This window comes from Denticeps clupeoides, chromosome 16 (assembly GCF_900700375.1).
Source record: "Denticeps clupeoides chromosome 16, fDenClu1.1, whole genome shotgun sequence".
Lineage (NCBI taxonomy): Eukaryota > Metazoa > Chordata > Actinopteri > Clupeiformes > Denticipitidae > Denticeps > Denticeps clupeoides.
The window spans coordinates 14,855,573-14,880,896 of record NC_041722.1 but is presented as its reverse complement, the minus strand read 5'-3'; the positions used below and the strand labels follow the sequence as shown (position 1 = coordinate 14,880,896).

The 25,324-nt window shown below is 41.8% G+C and overlaps 1 protein-coding gene across 1 annotated transcript in view; it reads right to left on the bottom strand.

Annotated features, from left to right (window-relative positions):
* Positions 1 to 10,585: 10,585 nt before the first annotated feature.
* Positions 10,586 to 25,324, bottom strand: part of LOC114766138 (protein kinase C-binding protein NELL1-like) — a 139,017-nt gene continuing 124,278 nt past the window's right edge. Inside the window, exons 16-20 of the mRNA XM_028956769.1 lie at positions 22,470 to 22,610; positions 18,267 to 18,460; positions 14,812 to 14,988; positions 13,589 to 13,813; positions 10,586 to 12,882 (exon numbers count right to left, since the gene is read on the bottom strand). Coding sequence (XP_028812602.1) covers positions 12,832 to 12,882; positions 13,589 to 13,813; positions 14,812 to 14,988; positions 18,267 to 18,460; positions 22,470 to 22,610 — 788 coding nt within the window. The 3' untranslated portion in view covers positions 10,586 to 12,831. The remainder of the gene's footprint in view (positions 12,883 to 13,588; positions 13,814 to 14,811; positions 14,989 to 18,266; positions 18,461 to 22,469; positions 22,611 to 25,324) is intronic.

Below are 25,324 nucleotides of genomic sequence, written 5' to 3'. Positions count from 1 at the left end.
GAGCAATTCTTGGGGTACTCCTCCTTAGTATAGAATAGTATTCACTCAGTGAATAAAGTGGCACCTGAGAGCAATTTAAGATGGGGCAAGTATCATTAGTATTGTGAATACAATGCAATTGACAGCCAATGATCTCTCGTTGGACACTTTTGACAACAATGACTTACACAATGAAAAAACGCCAATTTTGTCTGGAGTTTAAAGACTATGCAAAAGAGGGCTATACACAAACCCGTAATTCAACTGACAATTAATCACTGATCAGTGACAAGTCTTCCACAGATACACTGCGCATACCCGTGATTCATCATCCCAGGACACAGTCTTGTACAAGTTCAAGGTTGGTGATGGAGATAATAACATTTTCTGAAGCTGAAGTTGAGCTTTATTGTAATTTCAGCTTTATACGTGTTCGACAGTACATAGTGAAACAAAATAACATTTGATCATTTGAATGATTAGACAGTTACATACTGACATAAAGTACGTAACGGTAACAGTACCCCTTTCTTCCTGTGTTATGCTTTCTTTTCAATGTATGTCATGCATGTGCCATTTTGCATTGATCCTGTAGGAGATGGGCTTGGACGAACGTTCTGGTCTGACCACAGGAACTTTTTCTGTGTTTTATAGAGTCTGTACCTGATGGAACTTCATTGTCAGCCTTATTTAAAAAATGCAGACCTGCACTGGCTACACTGCTTCAAAATCTGGTTAACACTAGAAGTTCACAAATGTCATAACCTAAGTGAAGTCATTGTCCATGGTTGATAAACATGTATAGAATCATCACTGAATTATAAAACAAAAAGTGACATTTGTGAATTTTGTGTGCTCTCTCCTCTGCCTGTTCATATAAAATAGCAAAAAAATAAAATAAAAAATAATAATAAATAAACAAATAAATAGGTAAAGTAAAAAAAATCTCAGTCCCTCAATTCCAATTCATCATATCAGTGGTTACTATCCCACGCAGTCTGTCTGTTTCAAAGTCTGTGTTTGCAGCGTTTGCAGACCCAATGACCATTGTAGAGATCATACAATATTCATTGGAGACTGATGTGTGAGCATTCTATTTTTTCATTTTCATTCTATTAATTTCATTCTATTAGCAACTTTTCATTCTATTTTCAGACTATTTTTAATAAATAAAACACACTTGTGTTTCTATATTTTGAGAATGTTTCAATGTCACACACATACTGTAGCTTTGGCCTGTCTTGCCAGGGTTCACAGGTAACTAGAGTTTTGGCACAACAAAAGCAGGAGGACAATGGAGCCGATGGCCCATTACTCAGAGTTCCCTCACAGCCAACTAGAAACATATACATGTGATGGATAGCCAACAGAAGTCAGAAAAACCATTAAAAAATCGCTTGCTAAAAGTTTGCTAAAAGGTGCTAATAGCAGAGAACTTCCTTTTGTGCTGAACTGGATAAAATATCACTGCACATAACCTACTACTTCAGTGGCATCAAGAATCCTGTGGTGTACGAACCTCCTCTCCAAAGAAAGAACATGCAGAGAAGACTCGCCATTTATGCTCATATCTCCTTGGTCATTTGCTGATAGCTCCCTGGAACTCTAACCTATCTAAAGGACTACCTCAATAGACCTCAATAACACAAAACTGGTCTCTACACTGGATAATAACCACATTGACCACACTGGACATAGAGGTTCTGTCCATTGCTCACAAAGGATGATGAATTTTATAAATAAAAAAACGGATTGGACATGAATAACTGATGAATAATACAGCGCTGACTAGAGAACAATGGGTTCTCCATTCTGAGCACTAGTTCATCTCAAGGTTTCTTTGTATTTTCCACTCAGCAGGTTGCCGTTACCTTTGGCTTTCTCAATAGAGTCTTTCTGCCAATGAACATGTGATGTGCTAAACTAGAAGACACTGACTTCTAACAGAATAATTGTAAAGGTGGTTTTATTGGTAATGGTGGTTTTTCTAATCTTGTTCCATCAAAAAGTCTTCATTTACACTGTGGACTCTTGGGCACCCTGACTGTGGAGGTACAATTTCATACTAACAAGTTTGTACAGACAATATTTCTCATGTGGGATCAAACTGTAGACACAATAGTCTTCACCCTCTACACACATTAATGAGCCTTAGGAACCTTCTCCTTCCTTGGACAAGTTTTCCTTCATGCTAACCTCTGGATTACAGGAAGGGTCTTGTGGTGTCTAACACTGAACTTTATTTGAATCTTTGCACAATATGTAAATAACATCTTATTTGAGTGTTAATTAACCCCAGTGTCTAGAATGTGTTCACTCGGAGCAGTAGAGCATGCTTTCATGATCTGAAATGAAGTATGGGCTTACCTCACTATTTCATCACCTTGAGGCCTGAATGGTCTACGCCAGGGCTGTCGGCAAGTTGGCATTGGTGTGGTCAGCCAGAATGCACTAGGATGTGTTTATAAATCTAAACATCAGACACAGGCTTTAGACAGGATGTGATGAAATGGAAAATATGATTTGAAATATTTTTTTATGAAACCCCTTGATGAGCAAAATATATAAATAAATATTTCCTAGTGTGGAAATTGCAGAAATAACAAGTGCAATAAAAATGACCATGGCCCCTGGCTGTGCTCCTTCTCATATTGGTAATGCCACGAGTAACCCTAATTGATAAATGTTGTTTCCTAATAGGTTGTGACAGCAAATTAATGGCAGCCGACATACCCCTGCATGTGAAGGTCACCTGTGAGCACAGTGCTTGAACTGCGTAATTGCATGCACTACGTTCTGTGTATATTTTGGTCCATCTTACGAAGGAACACACAATATCAAGACCTGGAAAGTATGCCGATGGATGAGCTGGAATTTTAGTGGCATGTGGGGGTTGAAAGCACGTTCCGTCTCTTGTCCCGACTTAATTGTTTTAATGTAGCGCATTGGACTGTGGTGATTCATGTGGTTTTACGGACCCTGAGCACAACTGCCATCCTTTCATCCAGGGATCAGAGGAGGGGTGCGTGTCGGGCTCCACTCATCATTTCGGAGCCACGTCCCCATCCTCTCAGACAGTCACTGTACCTTATTACTGTGATTAAGGCTGATAACATGATCGGCGGGGATTTGTGCGTGATCAAGACACACCGGGACGTTCGTTCCACTCTGCACTCCCTTCAATTCTGAGTTAATGGTCTCTGATCAAGGGTTCCAACCTTCCTTTAATAAGACTGCCGTAATTAGTATAAATGTCACAATTACAAATAATATAAACAGGCCAATTAGACTAAGTGATCAATGTGATCTTTATTCAAATTAATGACACAATCAGTCTTTTGATTTACAGTGCATTTTGGAACAAAGTCAGATTTGTGTCCATCTCCTCATGCTGCCTGGTAATTAAAAAAGCTACTATGCTGTTTTACAGGGTATATGTTAAGAGAAAATACTTCGCTTTAACGATATGTTGAATATCCTTAAATTTTAAAGGGTTATCTGCAGGCTACAAAAGCATTATTCAATATTACAATTTTACATTATTCATATTATTAAATATTACACAGATCACACTGAGATCTTAAATTATATTTATTTTCTTCTTAAAATTGTACAATGGGCACAACCAAGTCAAACATATTGGAGAAGAGAACTCATCTGATCCACAACAATGCAGGGGCTGCACTGTTTGATGGATTGACAATGTATGCTTAAGAAGAAGAAAAAAATATTATCAAAAAGTTTTTTCCCAACCAAACCGGCCAAAAAAAGCGAGGTGAAAGTGAACAGGCCCTCACAAGTAGTCAAACTTCTAGTTGTATTAATGGTTTGAGGAACCAATATCTTATGCAGAATTTAGCTCATTCATGCTAGACTTATTTTACTGAAAGCAAATAAGACCTTTATTTGGGGTTTCAGAGTTTTATGGTCAAAACCCAAAACCCTAATAACTGTACATGTTAAATACTAGTAAATGTTGTTTGGTGACAGCAGGATGTCTCCGTCTGCTTCTCCTGCTTTTCGCCAAGGTCACACCGTATCCGTTTCACACACAATGAGAGGTGATCTTGACAGAGTGCCTTAAATAAATTCAGCGCTTTTTCTCCTAATGCTGATCAATATTTTGATCATTGTCAGAGTCTTGGAATGCTGTGTAATTATGCAGAAAAGGATTGTGCTGATATGGATATACCAATATGGATTTGAAGGGCTTAATGAATGTATCGATCATTTGGCAAAATCAACATTTTTGACAATGGATTTGTCCTTTTATCCCCTGCCTCACACATTTAAAATTCTATTACCTCCCATCCCAATGATCCAGAAGACGTCATTTTTACCAGGGATAGCCAAGACACATGTTACTTTAATAAAATTGCCAGTTCTTTCAATATAATGGATTTATCCATAATAAAGATAGGGGTCTCTTTGTTAATTAAAGAAATATGTTTAAATCCACAAAACTTCCTTTATTGTACATCATATTGTGTCCCCTAAAAACATTTAACCAGACTCATCATAACCTGAGTTCAGTTTATGCTCCTTTATCCAGGCGTGAACATTGACTATCAAACTCGTTCACGCATCAATCAGAGTTGCAGAATAAAAATAGAGTCAAAGGCTTGTCAATGGGACGTTTCTGGAACAATGCAGCCAAACTCTGACAGGCAAAATGTGGAAAACAACCTCACAGAGAAGAAGAAAACCAGGAAGATGTGTGGGACGGGGTGGCAGATGGCTGAGGTGTGTGCCATACTAGTACACAATGTATTGATTATTGAGATGACAAGAAGCAGAAGCTGGAAGGCGCATCCAACCACCTGTGAACTACTGTCTCCACTCGGAAATAGATGAATTGCGGCCATTTTTCATTCTGGGTCTTTGTACTGGATGCTACTGTAATGCATTTTTATATTATAGGTACATAAAGTGATTGTTCTTGTTTCCATGATATTGTACTCTAACCTTGTGCAGAACCGAGAGGAGACAGGCAAGTCTTGTTTCTTGTAACTGTGGGCATTTTTTTTTTTTCATGTGTGTGTGAGACATCCACAGATAAATCATAAAATTTCTGGCATTGTTTCCTTGAATAGTTCGCAACCCTGCACCTGGGGACCCACTCGGTTTCCCATCGCCCAGCACGGACACAAGATCTTCGGCCTAGTTTTTTGGAGCGCCCGATCAGGACAGAATAACGATGAGGACCAGGATGAGGCACGTGGGGACATTTCACTTGACACTGACACACCTCTGCATATTTTCATCACTTGTGTGGCAAGGGAATAAAACTGGCTCCGAAGTGAATGAGCTTCTGTGGAGAAAGAAGAAATGGGATGAAAGTGGCTCGTTTTAGTGTGCAGCCTGCACCCTTCTGCTCCATGATGGTCCATTATATTTTGTGTACAAGGATCTGTGCATGTAGTGGTTGTGATTGTTGCGTATTTTGCCTCAATACTAGAACACATGCAATAATCAAAATGCAATAATCAAAATAAAACAATTAAGGTTGTACTGGATTGTATTATGAATTATGTTATAACCAACATCACTTTTGATTCTGATAAAATATATGTTTTCAGATTGCAAGTTTCACTGATGAGTTTTTGGCAAAAAGGGCAACTGATTCATGAATAGTGTGTTAGATTTGAAAACCTGTGACACATTACACTGCTGATGACTGCGAGATGAAGTACGACACCTCGCCTATTCACAACAGGTCTCCCCAAAGTCTGAATGACATTACTAGGGTATTACAAAATGAAAAAACCCCGTGTCTTTTGGTGATATTTCAATACTGCCTAGTTTGTCTGTATGTCTTTAGAATAAATGTTAAGCTTCTCATCTGAATGTCCTATGGATTTGGAAGCCTGTTAGCAATGTGCAGTCGGCATTTTAATACGTAATGGGAGTGGACATTTTAACTATTCCATTCAGCAGCACCGACAATGTCTATGCACATTTCAAACAGAATGAATATTTATTTTAATGGGGACGGCTGCATTCAGGCCAGGATTGATGAGAGCTGTGGATGATTTAGACATCACGACACACCCTGCTGAGTCAACACTCTGCCGCCGCATGTACATTATCATTCCTGGAAGGGCAAATAAAGAAGTATTGCACTCTGTTGACTGTGAATTTATTGAGCAATTCAACAAACAGTGAAGGCCCTGTGAGGCTTTTATATATATTTTTTATATATTTTTCACGTAACAACTGCTCACTAATTATCAGAACTAGTTATTGATTACAATTATGTCACATAACCATTTTAACTAGATGTTGTCAACAATAGCAAACTGTATGTATTTGTGAATACATTTATCACTAGAGTGGGGTGTTTTAAATATACTTATGATGAGTAATGGAACAGTGTAAAGGCATATCCTTGTATTGAAATGAAAATATAGAGCATTAATGGTACTTTTTGACTCCAAGTGAAAATTGAGGTTATGTGCAGAAAACATTTTCTTTTTTTTATTTGACAATTTAGGTGTCACAGGAGGTCACAGGGAGAGGAAAAAAATCCCATCAAGCCATGAGCTTCTGCCGTATTAAAGTTTTTCTAGATCTGACTTCCTGCTGGGTGTGGTTCCAGCATGATACTTCCTAATCGTGGTTTTCTGAAGATTAGCTGGATCAGATTAGACACAGCAGGTTAGAGGTCAGGGTTGGAACAAATGCTGCAGACCAGAAGTCCTGATTGCTGCTTACCGCTGACTACAGCTGTACCGCAGCTCCATAGTGGTGCTCTAGGCTTTTTGAGCCTCTGGCATACTGCCCTCTTACTGCGTTCCATTTGTGCGAAGTTAAGTTATCATTACTGACAGATTAATCATCCATAAATTGCTCATAATATATTCATGGAGCTTTTATTCCCTCATGAGAAAAAAAATGATGTGCCAAGCAATTGCTGGGAATTATGCATAGCCTATTTACAGATCTTTCCAGTTTATAAAGTGTGATGGAATACAACCTGAGAATCTATCCACATATTACCATACCATGCCATACCATTTTTATTTATAAAGCACTTTAATACAACAGAGGAGCTGACCGAAGTGCACAGCAGGGACAGGACAGACATAGACAAATGTCTTCAAACAAGACTTAAACACAGCGATTGACAGGGCCTGTCTGACACTGATAGGTAGGTCATTCCATAAATGTGGAGCAGCCACTGCAAAGTCACAATCGCCCCTGAGCTTGAAACGTGGCCCAGGAATGGACAATAGTATCTGGTTCGAAGACCTGGGAGAATGGGGTGGAGTGTAACAAATAAAAGAATTTTAAAAGTAACTCTAAAACAGACAGGGAGCCAGTATAGTAAGGCTAGGATCGGGGTTATGTGATCTCGCCTGTTTGTACCTGTGAGAAAGCGTGCAGCTGCATTTTGGAATAATTAAAGGCAATGGAGCCCTGTGGAAGCCCCGTGGAAGTGTCGCTGAAGATAAAAAAGAATCCACAATAGCTACACAGAGGCTTCTGTCAAAGAGATAAGATTCTGTACTATGATTGGATTTAAACCAAGGCTGAAAAATCTCCAGGATTGCATGTGTGTTCAAAAAAGGCTTTAGCTGAACATAAACAATCTTTTAACAAAGTTTTGAGAAAAAAGGTATCTTTGAAACAGGTCTAAAGCTTGATGTGACAGTGGGGTCAAGACCCGATTTTTATTTACACGGGTTGAACAATAGCATGCTTGATACTTTTGAGCACCACACCGGAACTAAACTACTACCCCAAGGTTGGAAATGCCTATTTTAAAAGCCGAGGAGCGATAATAGAGCAGTGGTGGCCTAGTGGGTATGGAAATAGACCCGCTATTGGAAGGTTGCCGGTTCGGTTCACTGAGGTGCCACTGAACAAAGCACCGTCCCCACACACTGCTCCCCGGGCACCTGTCATGGCTGCCCACTGCTCACTAAGGGAGATGGTTAAAAGCAGAGGACACATTTCGTTTTGTCACCATGTGCTGTTCAGCAGTGTATCACAATGACAATCACTTCACTTTCACTTCAGTTTCATAACATCTAAGGGGAACCCAATATTCAATTTATGGAATTGTGTCATTTTTAATTTTTACTTTTAACGGCAAAATGAAAGCACGTACATTTAAAAATTATTTTGTTTTGTTTTCCACACACATTAACTGATAATAATATGTTACACATTATTTTGCTTTTTGAAACCAAACACATTTTGCAGCATTGCAGGTGAACCAGTTCTGTTTGGGCATGGTTGCCATATTTTAATTTAAAGAAGAATTAAGTTTTTCTTACATTTTCTTGAACAAATTTAACAAAATTAATGCAAGCCAGATTGCTTGTCATTTTCCATAGCCTGTTGTCGAAAATAAGATGACTTTCTTATTTTTACTTTCTTTGGTGCTCTGGGTTCACTTTTGGGACCCAAGATTTGTGGTTATCTGATGTCGCCCAGATGTGTCTTCATGTTGTTAAATCCCTTGTTTTGTTAACCGTGCACTAACAAAGGCCAGCATGTACTCTCTGCTAATACTCCATTTACTCAAGTCATGTGACAACAGGTTAGCTGCACCGTAACACATCTCTGATGATTCGTTCATGGAATATGTGTGCATTGACCTCAAAACTAAAAACAAATTAAATTGACTACTCACCCTGGCTAAGACATGAAAGTTTGACCCCTAACTGTGTCTTCCTTTAGCAATCAGCAGTTAATATGTGAAGTCTTTCAAAGCGGAAAAGCATGCATTTTACACATCTTCAAATCAAGGTCCCCATGGGCCGAGTTCTCCCTCTAATTCATCCTTACCTCTGAGTCATTTATGATTGTGGTCAATCAGAATCTGGAATTATTAAAATGCAATTTGTCACGGAAAACACAAAAATTTTTTCATCTAACTTTTTTAGCCGTTTATACAGCTCACACGTTAAATGTACATGCACATATATATGTGTGTATATATAACAAACACATATTAATGCACTACTGTGCACGTCTATATATTCTGTGCACGTCTATATATTCACATATTTTAATTTATGCAAAGTAGTGCATTAATATGTGTTTGTTACCTCATTCACACAAGGGTTGTTAGGAAACCTTTTTGTCATGATCTGGCAAGGGTTACTCCGGATCCGGAGTTCGGACCGCGGTTTCATGTTTTCATTTCATCCTGTGTAATGTTCCCTGATTGTTATCACCGGTGTATCATTGTATAAAACTATCCTGTTTGTGTCTGTTCGCTGTCAGGTCATTGTGTGGTGATGTTTCCCCTGTCCTTTGTATTATATATGAAACCCCTGTTCTGTGATGTTGTGTGTATGTGTTCTCTTTCCTCGCCATGTCCAGCCAACATGAAACTGGAAAATGCATTCATTGCTAAACGGAGCTGGCCTACTCCACAAGTGGGAAGAGTAGCCAAAACTCAAGTATGACAGGTAATGTTAATTCCTTCCTCTACAGAAAATCTATAGAGGAAGCGTAACCAAGGATCTTGAATGGCGCCTATACTGCATGAATACCTAAATAAAATGACACAGAGTTGTCTTGTAAAAAATAAAGCATGTAAATGGTTTAAAATCATAGCGAGTGGAGTGTTGACCAATATAGTGAATTAAGAGTAGAGTTTTTATTTAGAAATGTACTTAAGAAAAGTAAAAAGTATGCCGTTGTAAACCTACTCTTAGGAGTAGATTTTTTCAAAAAGCTTCTCAATAAAATGTTACTCGTTACTATCCACTATCCTTTTTTTTTTTCTTTTTTTCTTTTAGAGATTTATTCTAAATATTGATACTATTGATAACAAGTTTGTATCATAAGTTTGGATCAATACTAGCACAATGGCATTGATATTTTTGCTCTTCTTTTTCTATACCAGGTTCCAACTGAAAGTAAACATGCTGGTAGAAATACTGCTCCTCACACATCAATGTGACTTAGTGACATCACAGAAAGGGGCGGTCCCAGCCTGTTTGTTGCTCCGGGCCAGCACCAACCCCGGCCACCATCAGCGCAGTACCCAGCACAAACACCCAACGAAACCCCCTGGAAAATCTCATGGCGACACAGGCAACCACAGACAACAAGCTCTCAGGGCATGTTTAGGTAATCGCTAAAACAGCATTTAAATAAAATGGATTTCAGAATCCAAGTAAAAAATTATGACCCATATTACATCCAGTTAGCGATATGGACTCACAGCTCTGAGGTTGTGAGTTCAAATACTCGGACCTTATGGTGTGGAGTTTGCATGTGTTCCCCATGCATGCGTGGGTTTCCTCCAGGTTCTTCAGTTTCCTCCCACCATCCAAAGGCATTCACAATACAACTCAAAATGTGCACCCTGTGGTGGGCTGGCTCCTTGCGTTGGGTGAGTCTCTGCCCTGTGCCCAGTGTGCTGAGATGGGCTTCGGCAGCCATGACACTGAGTAACAGGACAAAGTGATTAAGGATAGTGAGTGAATGAGTGAGTAACATAATTTGGCACAAACTAGTTAATAACTGAATATGAATATGGAGATGCAGCATGGCGAATAATCAGATGCTGAAGCATCTTTCAAGCATTAAATCAACATTTGATCTTTATGGTTGTTTAAAAATGAATGCAAACTTTCAGTCATCAAAGTAAACAACTAAAATATTTATTAACGGTGAATTTACAGAAGTTTCTTAACACGACACAGTCTCCAAGTCATGACACTTAACCCTGTAAGTACAATTAAGAAAGTGAAGTCTGATCAGTGCATTAACAATGAAAATGGACCTACAGTAGGACTGTCCTTCTGAAGTCTATTAAAATAATTCACAAGCACACTGGGGTATGTAAGGTCCAGAAACAGTGATGTTAAAAAATGTCACTAGGAAGTGGGGAACACAATAATTGTCCTTTGTTAATAGAATTCATCTGTATATTTGAAATAATAACAACATGTGCGATTTTAACATTTGTACAATATACAGTCACATTATTTCCACTCCTAAAGAGTAAACCAGTCCTTCAACATGGTAAAATTACCGTTCTGCATGGGATTTAAGCGTCTGGATGAGTCTGTTACATTGCACATTTTCCCTGCTATTGGAGTGCAGTGAAGACTTGCACACAGAATGAACTACATTAAATGGATTAAGGCAGTAATTAAAAGAATGAACTGAATTTACAGTGACACCACAGACAGGGAAATAAGAAAATGGTGCTTTTTAGGATGCTCTGTGGAGACAAATTACTCACATGGTGTTTCATTTCCTTTTAATTCTACACTTTATTTACATAATTCTGAAATCTTTATTCTTCTTAATTTTTTTCTTAATTCACATCATTGGTAAGTAAACATGGGTCATTAAAGCAGAGTGAAATAAGATGAATGCCAGGGGGTTGATTTTGGATTTCCTTTTTGCCATTTTTATGATCCCAAAGCTTATTAAAATAAGGAAGAATTCTTCCTTTTGATGCTTTGAAAAAAAAATGCAATTAACTTTTATTTGTGTTTAGATCATATTTGCAAGCAAAAAATTCTATTTTTACTAATGTATCAGGGTAAAAAAGAGACATTAATCATCGTCCACAAAAGCCATGGATACATAAATTCACCCCTCCCCCCAACACACACACACACACACACACACACACATCCTTATACAACCTCATATGCTCTTGTACACATTGCTTTCTATACACGTGCACAATGTTTGGCATTTGATTTATGACAGGAAATATATAAAAGAAATCCCCCCAAAAAACAGATAAAACATTGAGGGCTTGCCGCCGTATGAAATAGTGATTTCCATTATTTTCTACTTCCATGAAGTTGGGATGCTCAGCAGCACTTGAGCAGAAAGGCATTGATCCAAATGAAATGACGAGCGGTGACTGCAAAAAAAATACAACCAAAAAAACAAAAACCAAAAACCGAACTGAAGTACGGGTCACTGAAAAGTGTACCGAACAATAATCTCGTATTAGCCAGAGGACGCAAGGTCAGATGCGGAGTTAAGTGCGTTGAAACAGGTTATTAAGAGTGGGGGTGCACATTGAGCCTCCCCAGCTCAGGCATTATCTTTTCTTCTTTTCTGTGCCACAGTAGCTCACGTGTCGCCGCCCCGTGCTCTTAATAAGACAGCCAATAAGCAAACAGGGCGTGACCCTGGCATGTGAACGGCTGGTGCGCGGGTTATGCGGCTTTAATTACGCCAGACCCCCCCTCCCCCCTTCGGCTCCACCGTCATGACGTTATCACATCAGGAATGTGCTAGTGCTTTTTCAGAACCAGGGGACCTTGTCTCTCTATTAAACGTCCCTGCGCACCGGAGATGAGCGCGGCACCTCTGGGCGGGGCGCGCCGACAGGTTTCGTCGGTGTTCATGCTGCATGCTAACGGAGGCCTTCTTCTAAAGGATTAAAAAAAGGATTAAAGAAAGAAATAAATAACACCCCTGACCCCAAAAAATTGTGTTGACTTTGTGGACGGTACGAGCTCCTTTGTCTGTGTGTGTTCTTGTTTTGTGAGTTTGCTCCAGAACCTACACGTTGGAACAAATACACACGCGCACACTAAAACACACATACACAGACAGCAGGATGCAGTGGTCGTGCGTTGCGGTGTGAGTGAGAGCGTCGCTGGCTGAGTTTGGCGCGAGTCTCGCGCAGTCAGATGCGCTTTCGTCCTTTTTGGAAGCCGCCGCAAGCGTTTCCTCCAGCGGGGCGGGGTTCCTTCTCCGGCAGGCCGACAGTCCTTCTCACGTCCATGAAAGAGAAGAAAAATAAAATCCAAAGAAGGTAAAAGGAGGAAAAGGAGGGAGAAGGGTGGATCTGGAGACGGGATGATCTCACTGGTCCGTGGGGTGGGAGGCATCCCTCAGGAGCGCTGGCTAGTTGTTCTGGACGCATTCCAACTCCACCGAGCAGCAGATGCTGCCGTTCTGGCCAAACGGGAGGAACACAAAGAACAGAGAGGAGTCATTCCCGTCGGGAAGGCAACTCGCTCGATTGCCATGGGAACCATGTGATGCGGAGGAGACGTTCATTTTAGAGGTGATCTTCAAAGTGTTTTCAACATCACAGCCGTTGTCAATATGAAGGTGACTTGTCTTGTTCCTACTATCGAGAATGACACGGCCTTCCTACCTCTCTAATATTGAGTCACATGGAAATAAAGGCTCGTTCCGGAGCAACACGATTTTAATATGACTGCCACTTCTCTAAAAGCATGCTTGTTTCATCAGACAATATGTTCTAGGCAAAGAGAGACAGACATAAAAAGAAACCCTGATGGGCTTCAACACTCAGAACTTCAGCATCACAAATCGGTTTATCCATTTACATGCAGTAGGAAAAAAACTGCCTTTCTGTCTATGTGGCAGCCATTCCATGTCCATTATTTGTTGAATTTCTACAACATGACCTTTTGATTGGACGATCATGACAACAAAATTGCACTAAACAGTGAGAACCATTTCATCCTGTTTTGACCTTTGAGCCTTTCCTAAGTGCTGATTATAATATATATTTTTTTGCAATTATTGTGTTGCACTTTTGATTGAAACACTTGATATTTAACAGTCACATGCCCATCAGTTGAGAAATGAATGAAAAAGGAAACCGCTGCCGCAGCACCTTAGTGTTTACCTTGCATTTGCAGGAGGTGCATGGCGTGCTGGGCATGTTCCACACAGCCCCGCTGAGGCGGGTGATCCCGGCAGGGTCCTGGCACGTCTGTCTGATGTCGTACGCCACGTTATCGGCCAGGCAAGGGTCACCGACACAGCGCGGGCAGCACTCCCCTTCCGACACGGCCGTGTAGTCACAGGACAAAATCGGACAGGCCAGCGGCCAGCAGTCCACCTCGCCCTCCTGCGCGTGGAGATCAGAGGCATCAGCAACACTGACACAAACAGTCAGGTTAAAGAAAGCAAGAAAAAAGAAAAAGCAGAGAGATACAGATACCTAGAGGGGGGGGGGGGGGGGGTAGAATGGCGTCGACCTGTGTAAAGAGCCGGGCTGATCAGATAAAAGTGACTCTGGTCCCCGGGAGCTCAACGCTGGCATCGAACGTGGCCGACTGCAACGCTGGCCTCCCCCCCCCCGATACGAATCAATTAAAATCGCTATCTCCGTGTGGCGAACGGCCCTGCGTTTTTCCGTGGCTTTAACTTTAAAGCTGCCATGAACACCACGAACACCCCCACTAAGGCCCGCCGGGGTAATGGCCCACTGCTTTGCAGGGGGAGCGGAGGGCGATTCAATTGATAAAGGGATTACCTCCACCTCCATCTCGCTCCTGCCATCTTTTTATTTGGGATTCGGGGCGCAATTAAATAAGAGCATTAACGACAGCGCTAACATGCTAAGAAGCGCTAACATTAAGATACACATATATGTGTATCTTTGCAAAGAAAAAAACGATGTGGCCCGAGAGGCTCATTAGCAGATTTTGTGCTTCTTGCTTCTCTTGAAGGTTTCATCCACGAATGTTCGCCCAACGCTAAAGTTCACGTCTTGGCGGCAAAAATAACGCGGCTGATGACGACAAAGCAATTAACTTGTCCAGGCAGCCGGCGTCAAATACAATTTTGCCGGGGCCAGTCAGGATTCTTTATGGTTCCGTTTCATTGCTCCCTTTAATTAGTTACTGATTAAGACTGGAGGCCTGACGAGGCATCGAGGATTCGAGGTAGTGGGCCCGTTGTGCGCATGCTAACAGCACATCATGAGTAACCTTAAAGTGGGTGAGGTCATTTGTCATGCATTAGCTGTGTTTTAACCCGGCGTTTCTTCACCACACTGAAACTGGGGTGCCCGCTGCGCCCCAATAAAACGATGGCTGGCGCCAATCTGAGACGGTCACCAACCAGGCATCTGCACTGCTGACAGCTGTAGATCCAGGAGTCGCCGCTGCGGTACACAGTGTGCCCGCTCTGGTGGAGGCACTGGCTGCTCAGCCGGCTGTCGCACTCCGGGCAGCAGGACAGGTCTTCCTCGGGGTCCTCGCAGTCGCACTCCTTCCGCCGGCAGAAAACGTGGCCGTCCTGTCCGGACGGGAATGTTAAAGGAAGTAGGGACATTACACTCGGAACTACGCGGTCATCCCACAGTCGGGGAGGACCTAGTGCTCCACCACTCAACCACCGAGTTCATGCTATGTGCTGATTGGTCAGTGTCCCAGCACCGGTCAGGTGTCAACAAAGATAACTATTTTGTCAGGTTCACCCATTCATTTACTATGCAATGCATTTATTTAGTCAGTCAGTCAACATAGAACCTAAGTATGACTGATGTGTTGATGTCTCAGCATAAAAAGTTTAAAAATTGGGAATATTGGGGATGGGGAATATTTTACAAATGCTAGATTCACTAATCTGACCAGTCGGTATTCTTGAATGAATGAAAACAGAGAGAAACAGAGGACAGATACAAATGCTCTCTCTCTCTCTCTCTCTCTCTCTCTCTCTCCGTGGAACTCTTGGTGACATACTTAATGTGTACTTCCATTCCTTATTGGACAACCAAATGTAAAGAGGGAAATGTTAACAGATCATTTGTTGGACCAGTAATATAAAGATATGGTTTGTGATGTAATGAATATAACTGAGACATTTTTGAGAAAAATTTTGAGAAATGTTCACCCTTACAGCTCCTCAGCTGAATCAACTGAAGGATTCACAAATAGATAATACATAATGTTAATATCAATACCCCTTTCTAAATTTAGAATGAGTCTACCGATGCAGAAAGGACATTTGTCCCAATCCCACAGCCAGTATATTCAACGTCTGGGTAATTGCTGAAAGTGGCAGAACGAAACTCCAGGGACCTGCACCACTGTCTGCTCCTCTGCATTATGCATTACCTGCCCTAAATTGTGATAACTACAACGGCCATTAAGAAGATGTGACCTGAAAAAAAAAGTTACTCGAGAAGCCACAACACGAATTCCACAACATTATATACGTTTTTTTTTTTTTTTATTGGCATACTTTGGCAGTGATTTGTGTAAAAGCATCTGATGTAAGTAAGTGCGAGATGAAATCAAGATTAGGTGCCCTGAATACATGAACTCAAATAAAGTGGAACACCTCCTCCGCACGCCGCCTGTAATTGAGCTGTAGACCAGACTCCTCGGGAAGGGGGCGCACGTGACCAAGCAGCAGCCGTCTACATCTACCTGCAAACCTTCCTCTCACCTGTCACATCACACACACACACACACACACACACACACACACACCACAGAGGCGGTTCTGCATTCCTCCCTGGAGCAGTCAGAAACGCTGACTTTCACGGCGGGTCATATAAAAGAGGCACTGGCATGACAACGTGCTGAGATAAACTGCACCGATATAAAAATGAAAAAAGGCGGCCGCCACACACACACACACACACACACACACACACACACACGGACACTTTAAACTGACAGGACAATTTTCCACACAGCATCGCAGCTCCGTCTGCAGTTGAAAGGCCTCAGGTTTACCTCGCTGAATGGTTCTCGAACGGTGCGTCCACTGTAGTTGGGAGAACGAGATTACGCCGGGCTCTACGGTAAAACCATTCATCACGTCGACGTCGCGCGCTACTCGCTATGTATTCATTTCGGACAGACCCCCACAGCATGAAACGTGTCGGATTGTTCTGGCCACCCAAGGGACAGCCTACACCTGCACGGCGGAGGGAGAGAACCGCGTCTTATTCCGTCTGACAGTAATCCGACTGCTGGAAGTGTGGCGCTACGCCGCAGACGTCGCCAATCAATATTTCAGACTTTACCCGCATTCAAATATTTATGGCCGTTATGTAACATAATAATGGATGGAGGGGCGCTGTGGAGCAGCGGGGCTGAGGGCGGTCTGATGTCTGAAGGGCACTCACTAGGGCAGCAACAGCATTTCGGCCTGATTTATCTGGCTGGTGAGAAGCTGTGAGTGAGCGCAGGGAATTAGAGGGGAAGAAAAAGCTTTTGTTTTCTCCCTCCCTCCCCATTATTCCCCGTCGCCGTTATCTCGGTACGCTCCCTGACCCCTTTATTACACGCGGGCTGCTTTAACCCTTCGCTGGCGATTCGTATCTCACCACCCGCGCTACCCAGCTGTGGCAGTGGCAGCACAACACCAATCTCACCCTGGTGACAGCGGTGTCAGCAGTGTTGAGAATGGCCCCACACGTAAATGACATCTGGTCGGCAGAGGTCCCCTGGTCAGAAATGGTCTGATGAATGGGCCAGTGGGTGGCTGACACAGCGGCAGCCACAGCAGCCAGGCTACTGTCCGCGTCCATACACATTTTTTAATATTCCTGTAACGTCGCTGTGCCTAATAAAGTGGCCAGGGGTCGTAGGAGCGATGCAGGCTTTTGTAATTAAGAGGCCAGCAGTCACCTTAAGTTATAATTACTGTTGTCTTCTTTTGTTATTAATGCGCACTAAGTGTTGGCAGCATTGGGAGGTGCAGCATGTACTGTAGTTTAGGCCAATAAATCACTACGGTGAAGTGAGGGGAAATCGGCGTGTCCGCAAGAGAGCGTGACTGCGTGCAGAGGTTCTGATGAGAGATCACCAGGCTAAGCGCTGATGGGGGCCCGGATGTTGCACACACTTCAGCAACTCTGACACACACACACACACACACATACACACACGAAGAAAACAAAAGAACATTTTCCACAGACAGCTCGAACAACGCAAAGCATAGCATGACTGTAGGTCCTGGCAGCCTGACCAACTCTCAACGTGAAATTATGCAGAATAAGGTGCCATTGTATTGTGAGTAGCATGATGCTTACTTACCATAAAAAAAGATTTCATTTCATAAACAAATTAGCCTAACAAATAGATTTGATTCTGAGGTTTACGCTTACACGAATTGTAATGCAATGATTATGTTTCATAGTTACCGTACAAATTACACTTTACACTAAAAGTTATTACAACGGTGAAATATATGTTAACACACGCACACTAGACATAGTAGTGTTTGAATTAATCTCTGTTATTCTCCTTTTCAGATGAATCACTGAATTACGGTTTTGCTAATAGCTCCAGAAGGATGAAACCCATATTTAAAATTTGATAACTAAAACATTGAAAAGGCAAGTGCAGAGGCATTTTAAGAATATAAACATTACTGCTCAATTGATTTAGTATACGACTTGTATACGTAAAAAAAGGGGAACCTCAAAATTTATGCATATGGTTTGGAATGGAATTTAGACAATTTTATGAATAGATATTGTATGTGGGTGTATTCATGTGTGTGTGTGTGTGTGTGTGTGTATATATATATATATATATACGTATGCACATGTGTACCTTGCAGGAGCAGATGGAGCAGCGGTCTTGTCTGAGGTTCCACTCCTGGCCATTCCGCTTGAGCCCCTCCTCATGAGGGCAGTCCCCAGTGCATTCTGGGCCAGAGGTGCACATGCAGTCGAAACCGCCCAGCAGGTTCACGCACACAGATTCATTCCAGCAGGTGTGTGTCTGAGTGCTACACTCATCGATATCTACAATACACACAAACACACACAGTAACTCAAACAATGTACTGGCTAGGTGACATCATTCTAATGACAGAAGAGGAAGCAGATCAGACTGAAAAAGGTCTCGAGTCTAAAAAGCCCTCAAGGTCCAGATAACAGCAGTCTGAAAACTGTGGTGACATTAGATTTTAATTAATTACATTAACATAGTAATTAATCACATAAATTAAACATCATGAATAAACATGATGCTGTTTCACAGGGCATCAAATATTTTAGCGTGAGTCATCAAATGTTTCTAATGTCTTTAAATATGTAAATACTTGGTGGCAACTGGTCATGTGACCAGCTAGCGCCTTATGGACAGTGAACTCAGCAAGATTGTCAGTCATTTTCTTGATGATTTTCAGACATCATATATAACTATTACAGGAATAATACACTCAATAATTCACTTGAGTTTGTGCTGTACTACAATGTAAAATTAAACAAAACAAAAAAAAACTTTATATGAAAAAACATATAACTCCACTGTTTAGTGACACTCTATCATTGGACCCTGCATCAGCATTGTCTCACATGATCTTTCTTGTCACTTGTGAAAAGTGTTTAAAAGCCTCAAAATCTCTTTGCAAAGCACAAAGCTTGAACCCCATCATCTCATTACCATCTCCTCTGCTGACGCCGTACGTTGGTATTTCACTTTGTACATGAACACGCTTTCATCCAAACTCAATTCTTTTCAAATCAATACAAGACTTTAAAGCAACGAGGCAGACAGGCGACCCTCTCCCTCGTGCACTAATATGATTCCAGGCCAATAAAAATACACCAGGTGCATGGGCCATAAAAAAAAAAAAAATCTACTCAAGAACCATTTTTTATTCTCACCGGGGATTTAAACGGTGTGAATTCAGAGCTCAGATCCCTTCTGGCTTTGAGCTGGACCTGCAGCTAAGCGGTTAACGAAATTCTAATTGGACTCCGTAAAAACTCTCCTTCACAGATAGAGAGGGGAAAAAAAACATCCTGACACTTCATATGACAATTTGATGAGCGATTTGCATAAACTAAATGAAATTGCCGTCAGAGAAAGTGGGTCGTCGCAACACATTACTGATTAATAGGTGTCCATGGCACTTTTGCCATGTTGTTGAAGCTATGTGAACACCTTCATGCATACAAGCACCCACACAAGCTACCCACATATACATGCAATCTCATGCTAGACAATTAATCTGAAAGACAGATGTTGGTAATTACCAAACATCAGGCAGCTATGTATTTCCACATTTCCACTGTATATCATGCGGGTGTCTTTAAGCGGCCATATGGAAAGGTTGCGTATATCAGAGTGATAGAGCACACGCAGCGGTGTGCCCACTTCCCGTTACGCTGATTTTTTTTTATGCGCAATCTGTTCATAAAAATCTCCATAACTGCAACATATGGATAAATAAATATCTGTTCAAATTCATGCACACACGCACAGAAAAAGTTTTATATTCCAAGAAAAGTACACACATGCATAAAGAAGCAGAGTTATGCATGCGCAGGCAGCATAGGTCAAAAGACAATTGTATTTTCTCCGTGTATCACCCTCATTCATAAACACACACACAAAACAGACAAAAAAAAATAACATCTAGAAATAATTCCTGTGAAAAGGGGAGCAGGTGGAATCTTGATGTCTGGATTCAGGAATGTGCTTCCCTGTCTTATTCCAGGAAAAACGGTCGCTTCCTAAGGCAGGCAGCATTATCCTCGGTGTTGCCTTGTTGAGAGAATGCTACTAACCTTTTAGCTAGATTCCTTCATGAGCAGCTGTACTGCAGTACTTTTTTTTTAGTATGTGCAATTTTGCAAAGAACAATGGGGTATCAGGACTATCAGTGCGTCATGGTTGGGTCCAAAAGAACACATAGAACAGCCACATTTGTTCAGAATAGGAAAATGGTTTGTGCATTTTGAGCGAGAATTGTGTTGGGGATACTCAAATGCAAACAATATAATATTCAAGCTGATATTTCATTCATGAAAATGTCAAAATGCAAAAAGGAACTGACAAATTCACCACCCAAAAATAATGAAAAAGACAAACAAACAAGTGTGTTTTACACATGAATTTAAAACATGCATTTTATACATTACAGGCAGTGAGCTCAGTATTCAACAATAACTACTTTTTTAAATGACACAATTTTTTATATCGTTCTTGGTGGTCTACTAATTCTGTATCTTAAGTCTTATTCCGGAATTCAGCGATGGTGCAGATTTACAGCCCATTTTACAGTCCTACATTTCCCCAGGATGCGCCAGTCTTTACAGACAGACAGACAGACAGATAGATTTCACTAATTGAGCTTCCCTCTGGTTTTGTGGTAAGACCATTATGAACATCATTCATTCATCTGACAGGTTGATTAAAAGAGAACTGTAAGGACTTTTAAGAAAGCACTCCAAAGTGCAACAAAGAAATGACACAGATGCAGTTTTTGCTCTGAGTAAACCAAATACAGTAAACTGACTATATATATAGTAAAATGACTATTATTGACTATAATTCATTGCAACATGAAAGCCCTAAAACAGCCGGCATATTTGAATTATTAAAATTCCATAAAAAGTGAACGAGTAAATTGGGCTCACAGAAGAGGGTTAAGCCCCGTTCGTCATGCCCCGCTCTCGCTTTCACACTCGCTTTCCTTGGAGGCATCGCTAATCAAACGTTTTAATATTTAATCAAACATGTAGGTCACTTACCATGGCCTCCACAAGCCATGTAATCAACATGTGTGCTCTGTGTAACAGGTTTGGTGTGGGTCACGAGAAACAACCTGATTTCTGTTTTTTCTTTTCCCCCTCTGCCCCTTTCCACATGACCACCCCCCTCTACTGCTTTCTTGCTGTTAACAGATGGATAGGGTCACCTGCAGTAAGCATGCAATAATTACACTGTCCTGCCAAAACAAAAAAATTAAGTCTGTAATTGCACTCTAATTGCACTGGAGTCTTTTGAGAAATGAAGGCAATGTCACAACATTTATTTATTCAGTCTTGAAATGTTGTTATGTGGGCGGGAGTGTCGAGCCCCTGCATAAGGTCTACACATCCCAAATACATCACAATCCACGTGTGAAAAAAAGTGTTTCACAAGTGATGAACCCTGGCATTGACGTCTTGAGATATGCCTGTGGTCATTCAGGATATTCACGTAGGCCGCTGACATCATTTTATGTTTCTGAACACAGACCTGACCAACGGAAGCCACCCCTGAACATTACAATGCCTCCACAGTCTTGTACAGCAGGGACAATGTGTGCATGATAGGCGCATCGCCTCATGCGCACATGACTGTGGAACAGGATAAATATGAAATCATGACCATGAATCTTTGCACTTTCTAGCGAATTCAAACCACGTTTTTAACTATAAGTGTGATGTGAGGAAATGAAAGTGAAAGTGAAGTGATTGTCATCGTGAAACACTGCAGCACAGCACACGGTGATACAACAAAACGTGTCCTCTGTTTTTAACTATCGCCCTTGGTGAGCAGCGGGCAGCCATGACAGGTGCCCGGGGAGCAGTGTGTGGGGGCGGTGCTTTGCCCAGTGGCACCTCGGTGGCTCGGGAACCTTCTGTTTACGGGACCGCTTCCTTAACCGTTAGGCCACCACTGCCCATATAAAGAGTTCACCTGTTCAAGTTTAGGTTTTAATAATGCTTTGGCCAATTTATGTAATATCAGTAATCCCATTTTTTTAGGCCTTTAGGTTATTCAGGATGTTGTTAGGATGTTGCCAGCTGAAACACTGGTTTTAATCACTGAGGTATTTGACCAATCAAAGGCTCAAAGGTACATAAGAAAATGCCTGAACAGGTACTAAATATTGCATGTGTTCTAGAACTAAATGAATAGAAACCCAAAGTCAGAAGTTTGATTCGGAAAAGGCCAGGAAGTGTGGGGTGGCTGCACGGCCGGTTTCAGTGTGGAGGAGGAGGAGCGGCCGAGGCTCCCGTAATTACTGCTCACCAACACAGGAGCTCCCGTCAAGCAGGTAGGAGCCATTGTCATGGAAACCGTTCCTGCACTGGCAGTGGTACCAGCCGGGGAGGTTGACACAGCGGGAGTGGTTCTGACACTGAATGAGACCCTCGGCACATTCATCGATGTCTGGAAAATCAAACACACAGACACACACACAAACATTAGTTAATGCCCTTTTACACCTAAAGTGTTACCAAAAAGCACAAAAAACAACATTTTCATAATTTGTCACTGCAGCTAAAGAGGCTACAGAAAGGCTAAATGGTAACGGGCTATAGCCAGTGGGACATAAGAGGGGGGCTCTCAGCAAAGCCTGGATTAAGCACATTTCACCAGGGCAGCAGGGAATCATAAGCCTGCTGCAGTGATGGGCCGTGTGATGGTAGCACTCCAAGAAATTATACACACACTTAGCCTGAAACACATACACACATTCATAATCCAAGTTGCCAAGTCCCGACTCCTATTTCTGTCTGCTGGGCTGTAATGGTGCCCATGCATAATACATGGCATTGGCAGCCCCCCTGCCAATGCCTGGGCACTGCCCTTGCCCCCTGTGCCCGGGCTTTTCATACAGCTCATTCTTACAAATGGCCCTGCCCATGATGGCCTGCGGTTCTGTTCAGAGAACCGAGGTCTGTAATACTGAGGACAGCGATGGAGATCGAAGGAGGATCGTGGACTGGTAGAACCCTTGACTCCACCTGCCACATCACATTCTCCACACCTCTGATGAGCAGATCGGAGAAGTTTAATCAGGGAAAATATGGGTGTGTAATGTAGGATGAGTGTCTTCAAGGCCAAGCTCTGCTGTTTCTGGCATGCATGCCGGTATTTCAGTCTTTGAGTCTGCATGTTTTTTTCTGCATGAAGTGGGAGCAAACAGGTACGACTATCAACATTGGTTTCAATATTTGGATCAATCTGTCCATGCCTACTGTAAATGTGACCCGTTCACCCGTGGAGAGTGTGTAAGGATGTTAGTGCTGAACTCGCTGCCCCTGGGAGGAGAGCTGACTGGCAAAAAGTCAGTCACCTTTCCCTTCTACACAATGCAAATGAACAGTATGCCTGACAACACTCTTCAGCTGAAAGCTACCTAGAGAGGCAACAAATGAGTGTGTGTGTGTGTGTGTGTGTGCATCTGTCAGGATTTTAAGCCATTCCTCATAGATTTGGGCTTGAAGCTAATTATTTGCTTTGACAGAGCATGAGATCATAGGGTAGCTTTCTCCCTTAATTGCCACAGTGTCAGGAAGACAAGCTGGCAAGTGTGTAAATTTGTGTGTATACGTGTGTGTGTCGAAGGTTAGGGTTGACAGGGACAACAGGGACAAAAGTGCACAAGGTAAAATTGACTCTCTCTCTTAAAATATGAAAATAGAAAGGCTAAAGGTGCTGATACACCCCCCCACTAGATATTCCACAAGTCCAGAAGCCTGTCTGTCTGCACACTGCACTCCAATAAAGCAACTTTTTTGCACCATATGGCATCATATTTCATTCCAGGGACATGATCAAACAAAATATAATTTTTTTAACAATGCTTTGTTCCAAGTGCTCTGCATTTTCCATCCAGAATAATTTAGTTAACCTTAAATTATTTAATATGCTCATTGCTTAATGGTCCAAAGATTGCATCCAGCTTACTGTGACCATTACTCTAGAATAAAAAGCATGGATGGCTGTGGGGTCATGCCGCAAAAAAGTTTGCAGCTACTTGTAAAAAGTGGAACATAACTTGTACAACTTTATAGTTAGCCTGGGAAAAGGAGTAATACACTGTTCACCGTAGCCGTTGGGGCGCCTTGGCTTTACAAGACACACGAGCATTTCACAGACTCCAGTTCAATCCGCCCAGTTATTAACTCATCACAGCACATGCCCATACTTGCTTTGAAGTGCAAGCAATTATGTTTCATTAACTCATGCAATTTCATTTACATTTCTTATTAATATGCCCACAGGGAGCTATGATCTCCAAATCAGGACACGTAGTCTACATGATAAGCAAAAAGCAAAAACAGTATGTTGCTAAGATTTATGGGATTCAGACAGGGATCCTCAACCAATGCATTTGGATGCTTTGATAACTTAATCAAATATCAATATATATCAGCAATTTTTTAGAAATAAATAGGCACAACGCTAATAGCTGAACCATAACTCTGAGGCCAGGTCTCCACTTTTTGTTAAGTACATAACTCCACATGTGTTCATTCATAGTTTTGATGCCTTCAGTGAGAATCTGCCAATGTAAATGGTCATGAAAATAAAGAAAACACATTGAATGAGAAGGTGTGTCCAAACTTTTGGCCTGTACTGTATGTATCAAGGAAGTAAAAGTGAAGTGATGGTCATTGTGAAACACTGCAGCAGCACAGCACATGGTGACACAAACATAATGTGTCCTCTGAATCTAGACCGTCACCTTAGTGAGCAGTGGGCAACCATGGAGGCACCTGGGGAGCAGTGTGTGGAGACGGTACCTTACTCAGTGGCACCTTGGCAGTTCAGGACTCAAACTGGCAATCTTCGGATTACTGGTCTGCGTCCTTACCCGCTAGGCCACCACTAGCCCCAATTTTTTTGTTTACTTCTTTTTGTCTCTTTAAGTGAAGTGAAAGTGAAGTGAGTGTCACTGTGAAACACTGCAGCAAGAATACTGTATATTAAAAATCAATCAAAATAGCCTTCAATGTAGTGTACTAAGGCAGAACTGTCGAAAGTTCTCTCGATCATTCGTTCAGAGCCAGATCAGTTAATATCTGTTCAGCCCTGTCTGTTAACCCAGAGATGCAGCTGAATCACAGGTGACCTTCTGGCAGTGGTGGCAAGAG